Here is a 10485-nt window from a genome sequence, read left to right on the forward strand (position 1 = left end):
GTGGTGCAAACGTTTTTTTTTAAAGCATGTCTAATGACTTTCGAGAGCTGTTTTCATACATGAACTCCAGAGAATGTCTGGATGATGGGATCTGGAGTTTGTCGTTCGTAAATGAAGAATGCAACTGGGAATTCTCCGGTCAGACGGGTTCACAGCAAAGACTTGTCCACATGGTTAAAGTGAGGCTCAACATACAGAGACGGGATATAACATTTTACTTCCACACCAGCCTCATCCCCAAAAAGCTCTCGGGACATCTTGACATATTCGTTGGTGTCTTCTGTCTTCTATGTGAGACACTGCTTTGTTGTCCCCAGATTTGCAAGTTCATTTTGTTTTTCATTCATTAGTTTAGCCTCTGCCAAGTGTTTGAAACGTCATGTTGCTCGCGGCGGACCCTGCGAAAAGAGGCGCATGAGAAAATGATCCCGCTGGCAGGAACAACTCGGAGGCTCTCACTCGGATACATGTGTTCTCACATGCAGCCCCTCTGGAGAATGTCAGGAGATTATCTGGAGGTTGGTGCTGAAAGAGGCTCAAGACATTTCTCTCTCACATAATTAAGAATCAAATTATTCCAAAGGAAGTACACGAGGGGGTCCTTGGAGCTTTTCCTGTCTTGTAGGGGGGTCCTTGGCTTAGAACAAAAAAGATGAGAAGTGAAGGACACCAGAGCTCTCCTTTTTGCAGGAGACGGTGTTGTAGAGAATAAACACACCGATTATGTGACTTTAACTCCGAGCAGACTTTCCCAAAGGCTTTAGAAGCCAGAAAGTTTTTCCTAGTGAGTGTCATCTGTTTCTGCCTCAGTTGCTGTTCCTCTCTCTCTCTCTCTCCCTCCCTCTCCCCCTGTGTGTGTGCATGGGACCAGACTCCTGCCAGGGCCTTGTGTTTTTTGGCACAGCAGAGGGGATGACGTCGACAGGCGTGGTAATAACAATGAGAACACTATTAAGTCCAGACTACACAGACTCTCTCGCTTCGTGGATGGAGGAAAAACTAAAAAAGGGCGTGGCTGTGAAAAATGTAATAATATGTGGTTTTTAAAGAATAAAAAAACACTTCATGTACCTGAGCTGGGTTGAAGAGAAACTTCTCCCCTGGAGCTGAAACACATGAAACCCGCATACTATGCTTGTGGAGTTTCCTGTGAGTGACCAGCACCGCCAGTACAGTACATAGGAAATGACTCATAGGAGTTGAACTGCGAGGCGTGGGTGTGTGCGCTATTAAAACAAGGAGCAGACTCCTGCGGGTGACTCACTCTGGTGCTCTCGCTTTTCCATGCTGAGTGAGAACCAGCACTGGACCCACTGCACTCATCACATGCACTTTTCGGGAACCGTGTAGCCGACGGAGAGCAGCGTCCCCCCCCACCACCCCCCCACGGACACACACACACCATGGCTCCCCAGGCTCTGCGCGCCCTCTGCGGACTCATCCTCGCGGCCGCGGCCAATCTCCACGTCGCGACCGCACAGAAAAGTGAGTAAAAACCGCTCTTATTCACACAACACGTGACTTTTAAATACAATTTGAGTTTCCTTTTTATTTTAACTGAGCCTAGGATCAACACTTTGAGGTGTTATCACGCTGTGGGGGGGTGTTTCTGCTGCTTTTCTGTCTGTTTTACGCGTAAAAGGCTGGCGCGTAAAACATGGATCGGGGGGCTGTGGTGGGGTCTGCCCGTGTAATGGAGTCAGATAGTAGGGCTCCGCTTACAGTGCCGCTTCCTTAACCAGCTGCGTTTCTCACCGGTTCCGCATTCCGATCGCCTGAATTCACCCCGTCCATCCATCCGTGCCCCCCGGGTGGGAGAGAGAGAGAGAGAGAGAGAGAGAGAGAGAGGGACCGGCCACATGGAGAGAGGGCGACCAGCCTCATGGGTCCCATTTTGCGCCGAGATCCATTTCCACTATCTCACAGTGATAAAAAAAAAAAAAAGGAATGAAAAAGGAAAAGAACAAGGAGGAGGCTTTGGACTTTGTTTCCACAGCCATGTGAAGTTTGGATGTGATCCCACCGAGTCAGATTGCAGTGAGAACATGAAAAGATGGAATAATTATACGGATCAGGATCATTTCCTCGGGTTTATTGCAGTCCCCAAATGTATTTTTTTTTCTTAACAGTAAACTCAAAGCATGTTCGGTTTAGGCTCCATCCGTGTGAAAGCATCTCTACATCTGGACATCAGCTGTTGATCCACCCACCCGCTTCCACATTATGACTAAACACAGCACCCCCACACCCGAAAGCACCCTCTGTCACGCTAGGTGCTGAGATTTGCCAAGGTCTCCTTGTCATGCACACAGAAAACAAATAGTTCCAAACTGTGTGTTTCACAGAATTGTACACCCTGAGCTTTGAGAACGTTTTGTGGCTGTCAGGTGGCCTTATCTCTGCAGCTTCCTTTTTTTAGTTTTTCTATCGAATGCCGGCTGATGTGTTGTCATACACAAATTAGAGAGAAATGAAACCACGATAGTTGCACTCCAGAGGTTTCAGCTCCGGCTCAAACATGGTTACCATATTCTCATCGGTTTAATCAGCACTTTCTTGTCGTTTGATCTGAGCAACACAAAAAGCCTCCATGACCCAGATGTGGCTTTTTGGGGTTTCAGCTGCATGTCAACCAGGAGTCAAGGTTCAGTTCCTCTCAGTGACTTCTTGAACCCTCCGGTGTGAGTCCAGCTGGATCTGATGGACCAGGCCCTGCTGAAACCATCGGGCTCTCAAGAGCTGTGACACATTTTTTCACTGTGACCGCAGCTTTATAATGAGTCAGGCGAGCTGGCTGTGGAGGACGGAGGGTCCCTGAGGGCCCGTGCATGGGGCTGCAACACATCCAGAGGTGGAGAGGTCAAAATGCCTCAAACATGACTTCTCCAGCAGGTGCCTCCTTGACTGCAGCCGGTGAATAATGACCTGCATCGACTGGTTGTCAACATCTTATGAATCCTGTGGAATGTGACCAGTGAGAAACGCACACAGCACAGCCTCCTGTACATGTGTGACGTAAGCTCTGGACCTCATGGGAAATGGAAAATATATTCTTCTGGATTTGAATTTAAAAATGTAAAAATGCTCTGGTTGTGAGCGATGACACAAGCCAAGTGAATCCCAAATGTTTTTCACACAATGGGGCATTCAGCTCTTTATGACCCACAACTTCCAACTTGAGAAAGAAGCTTTTTCCACCTCTTCTATTGAAAAGCTATACTTGTTGTTTAGCATTAAAAAGCACAGAAGACTAATTTTAAATCTAGAAAGACACTCAGAGGAAACATACGTCAACCAAGGCCCAACAATCCCTGAATGAACCCACATATAACTTAAATATAAAGTTAAATATGTCAGATTTTTTCATGAATATCCATCAATAATTCTCTGTCGACACTTTATTTCTCAGTGTTTACGAAAGTCAGAGAGAAATCCTGATACCGCTTCCTCATCCGAATCCACACCAAACTCAAACCTCTTCCTTAAACCAAATTGCATGCTAATCCGTCCAGTAGTTTTTGCATAAACTTATTTACAAACCAACCAACCAATCAACAAACAAACAAACGGAGAGGGGTGAAAACATAACCTCTAGGTGGAGGTATATCTGTTTGGTCTCATTTGTAGTGCTGCAGAAGTATAGAGTAATATTTACTAGGAATATTCATTTAAGGCACAAGTACCTCAAGGTTGAGCTAAAGTACAGTATTTATAAAGAAAATGCAAATTAGTGTAAATATACTTCCAACACCGATGAGATTACGTTGTTTTCTCAATCATTTAATCTATAAAATATACAAAACCTTGCTTGTTTTTTTTAACCAACAGTCCTGAATTTGGAAAAATAACTATCAACACTTGATTGATTTTACACATGAAGTTCAGTTTATTTGTCATCAGAAATCGTTTTCAGTGAAGCAGCAGATAGACGTTTCTAGGGAATCCTCTCTGAGGTTTGAATAAACAACCCCGATGAGGTCACAGGGATGTCATCTAGATTATCTCAACTCGGCCTTGGGACTTTTTTTTCAGTATTCAACAGAAAGCAGAGGCTTAGACTGAAAGAGGCGGGGACATAAGAGGCAGGGAGTGTCAAGTGAAAGATGTGTTTGAGTTGCCTTATGGGAAATGAATCGTGCAGTTACAAGAGATCAGAATATCTTGGTCTATGTAATTAAGATTTTGATTTGTTCCTACCTCCCCCAGTGAGGTTAAGGAGGTTATGTTTTTGTCTGTGTTTGATTGTCGGCCTTGGTCTCATGGAGCAGGAACTACAGCAAAAACGACTTGACGGATTATCAGGAAGTTTGGAGACAGGGTCAGGAAAGAACCCTTTAAAGATTGATGCGGCTCTGGATCCGGATCTGTAGAGTTAAATAGATTTAAATATGTCTGGGCCCATCAGCTACTGACGTTTCTGTTTTAACCAAAACTTTATACTTCATATCTCGATTAAACCAGTGGTACTCAGTATTATTTAGTCCATCAGAAGGTTGCGACACCCATTCCAACAGCACATCCATGAATGGTTAGAATTACTCTGACTCTATGTTACATGTAGGTGTTCATATCCTATTGGATAGTTAAGCCTAAAGTATGAAAACATAAATCACATTGTGTCCTAACGTCTTGCCACTGGTGAAATAAACAAAAGAGTTGAAGTTGCTGTCTCTCTGTCTGGGGCATCTGAGTTAGATATGAAAGTCCCTCAACATAGACACTACACTGTACTGTTGGATGGGCCTTTATCTATAACCTGACCTTGGTACTGCTTAGAGGGGGAAGGGAGTATCTGTGGAATTAGACAGACACTATTCTCCTGTATGGATATAATACACAATATATATAGTGGCACATACAGTAATGTGTGAGGATGGTCAATCCTCATCCCTCATGAAATAGTAGTGTCTAGTGTGGGTGTGTTGTCAGGAGTTGTTAGCTGAAACATTTCTCCTCTGAACTACTTGTGTCATTCAAATAGTTTTCTAATCATCCAGACAGTTTTTTCTTCTCTACACCATCAATCCCCTCGTTACTCCCTCACCTCCTCACTGCCTTGATATTTATTTAGTGACCCAACAGAGAGAGGCTGCTACAACAGTAAAAAGCTGCCTAGAGTTCTGAATCAGTGGCAATTTATATCAGTCACAGGGCCCATTTGTATAACGACTGACAATACTTCTGCACTAGGACTTAAACGTGGGTTTGATGCAGAGATTCGACTAGTAATGGAGTATTTGTACAGAAAAATACTCCATTACAGTAGAAAATCTGCGATTGCTACATCTTGTTTTTGTAGCATTTTAAATGAAGATCAATGCGATCCCCATGTCATCAAACATCTCTCCTTTTCATTGGTCCTGTTATGTTCTTTCACTCATTATCTTCTCAACACTCTGCCGACAGAGGGGTGGGCTTGAAGGGTTTGAGTCCCCAAAACACAACACAATCGAAGTCAATGGTGATCTAGACTTAAAAACAACAGACAAAACATAAAATGCCACCATACTGCTCGTGCGGTGTCATCCAAGTGTCCGCTACCAGCCGCCTTTCAAATTCAACTTGAAACAAGGTAATTTACACCAAGTTTAAGTATAAACGCCCTCAGGAAGTGGTAGTGCTGCTTGTATTGGATTCTGTTCTAACACTGTTTACCCCTGAAACACCAAAAATGGTTCTGTGGACTCAAACACTTCCCCCATCCCTCCAGTGGTGGGAAGACAATGAGTGAATTCTCATTTTAAACACTGTCTTCAACACTGTCGGCTCCCGAGCGTCATCGTCACAACATTCATTTACTGCGGTTGTCATGGCAGCAGCTGCATCATCCCACACATTCTTACGTCAAACCCGCCTCCCTGATAGTTTTGATGTTGCTTTCGGTGAGGATTAAAGCCGCTGCACGCGAACATGAAAGTCACCACAAACTGTGACGCCAATCAGGCTCAGCGGCGCTCTTCTTTATCACGGTGAACACAACAGAAGTTCATGCAAAATACTCATGTGGGACAGTTACGGAAATATCTGATTCTGTGTAACTCTATCTGGGACCTGTCGGGTGTTGTCATCTTTTTATGCTGACTTCATGTTGTAACGTTGTTTTGCAGAGGTTTGTTTTTCAGCTTGATGTCACAACACTCGCTACTTCATTCATGACCTTGGGGGGAATCAGCTCCTTCTTATCCCAGCAAAGAATGTGAAACCCACAGACACTATTAAAGCAGCACTGACTTCACTCCTAGCTGTGTCACGGCCTCGGGGGTCTTCATCGTGTGCTCAGCTTTAATTGTTCAGGTGCCACAGAGAGAGGAGCAGCTTTTCTATCGTGTTTCAGTGAAGTTAGACCTTTTCTCCCGGAGCGCAACTGCCGCCGACCGCCGACCTCTTTCTCACAGGCTTGTTCGTTTATTCTTTTAAGTCGCACACGTCCGCTGAGGCAGAAACAATGCAGCGGAAGCACTCTTCGAAAACACACATCCTGCCCTTCGCACACCGCCCGGCCCGCTCATGCACCCAGAGTCGCTGAGTGATCCTCTCTGGTGCAGTTAGGTTGCATCAGCGGTCTGGCCCCAGAGGAATTTCCCAGTTTCATTTTATAAGAAGAAGACAGCCACAGAGTTCCTTGTGTGTCCCGCTGCAGGTCACAGCTACAGTAACTGACTGCAGCTGGTGCAAGTCAACAGATCGCGGTTTATAGTATTTAAGCATTTTCATTTTATTGCAGTGGGGATTGTGGTTGCTCTCTGAAACTTTTGCATCAAATGTTGTGTCCAAATATTACCCCAGATCGTAATATTTCATTTGCTAAGGACAGTGTTGAAAATTGCCTAAATCAAGAAAATGTTTTGAGTCATAAACCCTCCAGGGCCAAGGCTTGTTTCCCAGTAAAAATGTCTTGGGGATTATGAAGTGTCAAGATTGTTTATGTCTGTTCTGTGTGTGTGTGTGCAGGTCAGTGTGGCAGGTCCGAGTTTTGGAACTCAGATTTGGATATGTGTGTGCAGTGCGCGTCGTGCAAGCAGTACCCCAAGACCCCGTCGTGCAACACATGTAAGAAACCCGCTACGCCAAGACTGGTTCACACATTGGTTCCCTTTCTGCCAGTGTTGCAGGCTAAGCTGTGTTTGCTCTATCCCCAGGTATACCTGCGGAGGTCACACCGGATGTGTGGAAACTTGCGGCCATCACCAGTTTCTCGGTGCTTGCCGTCGTCCTGGTCGGCGCTGCCTTGATTATCGGGGTCATGGTGCATCGACGCAAGTCCCACAAACGGCCTCTACGTGGTGAGATCCCCAGCACGTGAAATGTGATGTTTAGCTTTTAAGACATCATTGTTTGACATTGTTGAAAATGTGTTTTTAATCCAAAACCCATGTTCCCGTACTGCGATGTTGTAATCCATCGCTGTTCAATAAAACTCTGCAGTGACAAGAAATCTGAAATGTACTCTTGTGCAAGTCCAGAACAGCCCTAACAAGCCACCAATAACATCTTAAAATCAATTCTCAAATTCATCCGGAGTCAAGACAGTAAAGTTTCTTTTACAGCATCAGGAAATAACATATAAGTTAGTATTGAAAGATCCTTTTAGAAGTTGTTTACAGTGCGCTCCCTGGAAAAGAAACTGCTGTATCAGAGATTTTAATGTAAATACATCTGTGAAGACATTAAACCCTAACATGGAGGAGATATTAGTGAAAAAGATTCTCTCTGGGGTTAAGTTACCTAAAATCTCTGAAATATTTTGGGATATTTATTTGGATCTGCACCAAATTGTACAGTCATAAACATCTGTCCCCTAAATATGAGTGATTTTTTCATCATTATCAAATGGTGAAAAAGCTGGAAACAACCTATCTTGCACTGAAAAAACATTCCTGGATCTGCATTCTGATTTGAATCCGCACCAAAGTTTTATGTCTTCTTCCCTGACTCATATCATATCCCTCCACCCAGTTTTTGCGTAATCCTGCTAAAGACAATAGCTGGCAGAGGTGAATTTCACACATTTGTGGTATGAGTTTCTATGATGCCTTTTGCAGCTGCATCACAAACCAAAACAAATGTCAGAGAACATTACTCTTACTGGGTTTCTATTCATGCTTAGAAACGAGTTGTATATTTAAAAACACAATACATAGTGGGAAATGTTCACGTGTTTCTTCTTTATTTTGTATTACAGAACCCATTGAAGAAACTGCGGGGCCACTTTATCAAGCTTAAACATTTCAGTGAGTATGATTTTCATTTTCACTAAGACTAGTTGCTCCTGAACATCTTTTAGAGACCAGCAAGTAAAGATATGAAGTTTAAAACCTGAAAACAGTTTGATGACTATACAGTTGTTCATAATGTGAGAGCGAGTGATCAAGAGCGTGCAGGATTTTCTTGTGTTCTTTAACAATCGAGTTGGGATAAAAATGCTTTGGTCTCAAGAGTCGCTGAACCACACCGGCATGATCAACCATGGCTGGTTCAGGACGCCATCAGCATAAACTCAGAGCCACATGCAGCGCTGCTTTCAATTTCAGTCAAACGTGCTGTCGTGAGACTCTATGCTAAGTTTTGTTTTGTGCTCAGAGGCCAAGTAGAAACAGAGATATGATTTTATTTTACGCATGAGTGAAAGTATGCAAAATGAGGATGGTGCAAGCATTGCGTTAAACTAAATATTCTTTGTTATATTGAAAAAACATGGCATCAGCCCAGGGCTCCTACGGGTTGATTTAATTGAGTAAATTCATCAAAATAAATGTTATTTAATTGAGTAACTTCTCTGAAATAGATTAAAGTAACCTTATTTAAATAAATCAATTAAATAAATGAAATGTAGTTAACTTCAGAAACATCTTGCTACCAGATATCTGTCCACATTGGTCAAACCTCAATTGTAACATAGAGTTGATAATAAATGTGACTGTAACTTCAATTGCGTACATGTGGGTAAAATGATTGTCCTGCCCTCCTCAGCCTCATCTTCCTCTGGAAACAGATGTGACGGAACCGAGCAGCGACCAGCACACAGCTGGACGCAGGAACCTCTGGACCACGAAGCGAATACTCTGAACGCAGAGTATCTTCTGACGAGAATCGGACCAGTTTTTATTTATTAGACGGTTGAAGGGATCACTCAGTCCCCTAGCAACCACAGGACTTAACAATGAGCAACTCTCACACCGTAACATTATATTAGAGTGGTATCATTTTCAGACCACGTGTGCCTCTATATTCAATGTAAATGAGATCATGATCCAGAATATCCTTTGTGGGTTTAAACTTTATATAGATATTTGATTCAGCATCAGGACTAACCTACAAACCCACGCTCCTGTTTAGTGTTGTGCTGTTCTCCAGCAGGAATTCAATGAATGTAACACAGCTTGTGCCTTCTGCTGGGCTGCAGTCCCATCCCCTGCTCTTCTGCAGGGTGACAAGGGGTCTCCCTGCTGGTTATCTACCACAACAGCCTCTTCAAGATAATCCATATGTGAGCAAGACAAACTGTTTGGCACATTAAGGCCATTTGAATGTAGCTATATGTAGGTGAAATGTATTCTAGCCTTTGTCCCTGACTGCACCTCCAGCTGTCCTACGTCCCTTTAGACCAACACAGGCCCTTTACTGCAGGTCAAAATATGTTTTATTTTTTTCAGTTTTAAGGTTTTTCAGCTGACTTTTTATATTCTCTTACTATTCCATCCCCAGAATTCACGTTACCGTCCCAGCGTTAGCAGCACAGGATGCTTGAAACACTAGAAACACACAATGCCAGCCTACTAACAAGAGCAAAGCATGTACTGAACTGAAGAGAGCGACACCCACAGTGTTTCACGGCGAAAGTTACACAATCACAACTAACTCGGACTTGTGGATTGATGATCCTCAACAACAACGATAAAAGGCGATGCATCATGTCGAGATGTCAGTAATTTTGTGGCCACTGAAACCAGTGAAAAACATGGTGGGGCAGGATTGTTGTTTTCCACTTTTTCTCAAAGTGTTTTTATTGTTGTTTTTTTTTCATCTTCCGACCATCTTGCTGTATGTGGTCACTGACAATGTTTCAGGTCTGCTTTTTGGATCTGTCTGCTTGTGGGTGAAACGCTTGCCCTGTGGCAGCGACATTAGGGAATCCCTTCAAATACAGATCCGTCCACATTTCTATTTTTGTGTTTAGATTGTTTATATTATTTATTTGTAAGTGTCTCGCAGTGTAGCATTGTTTCAAACTGCGAGGGACAAGCACATGTGTAAAGGGACTCCAGTGAAGATTTTTCTTTTAAATTTCTACTCGGCCAGCCAGCGATGTTACTGAGCAATAACTAACACTTCCTGCTTATTCCTCATGCTTCCTGTCTAACTGTATATACTGTACATGCACTGGCTTCTTTTACTTAACGCAATCCTATAAACCGCTTTGTGTACCTAAAGTATTTTCACAATAAAACTGACAATTTAATAATCCCAGGTGTATTCATGACTTCA

General features: G+C 43.3%; 1 protein-coding gene across 1 annotated transcript; it reads left to right on the forward strand.

Annotated features, from left to right (window-relative positions):
* Window positions 1-1243: 1243 nt before the first annotated feature.
* On the forward strand, window positions 1244-10462 carry si:rp71-1c10.7 (tumor necrosis factor receptor superfamily member 12A). The gene is made up of 5 exons (XM_061094953.1): window positions 1244-1485; window positions 6952-7050; window positions 7140-7283; window positions 8183-8231; window positions 8971-10462. The coding sequence occupies exons 1-4, from the start codon at window positions 1404-1406 to the stop codon at window positions 8221-8223; spliced, it is 366 nt and encodes a 121-aa protein (XP_060950936.1). The 5' UTR covers window positions 1244-1403; the 3' UTR covers window positions 8224-8231; window positions 8971-10462.
* The last annotated feature ends 23 nt before the right edge of the window (window positions 10463-10485 follow it).

The sequence above is a fragment of the Limanda limanda genome, chromosome 21 (assembly GCF_963576545.1).
Source record: "Limanda limanda chromosome 21, fLimLim1.1, whole genome shotgun sequence".
In the NCBI taxonomy this organism is placed as follows: Eukaryota; Metazoa; Chordata; class Actinopteri; order Pleuronectiformes; family Pleuronectidae; genus Limanda; species Limanda limanda.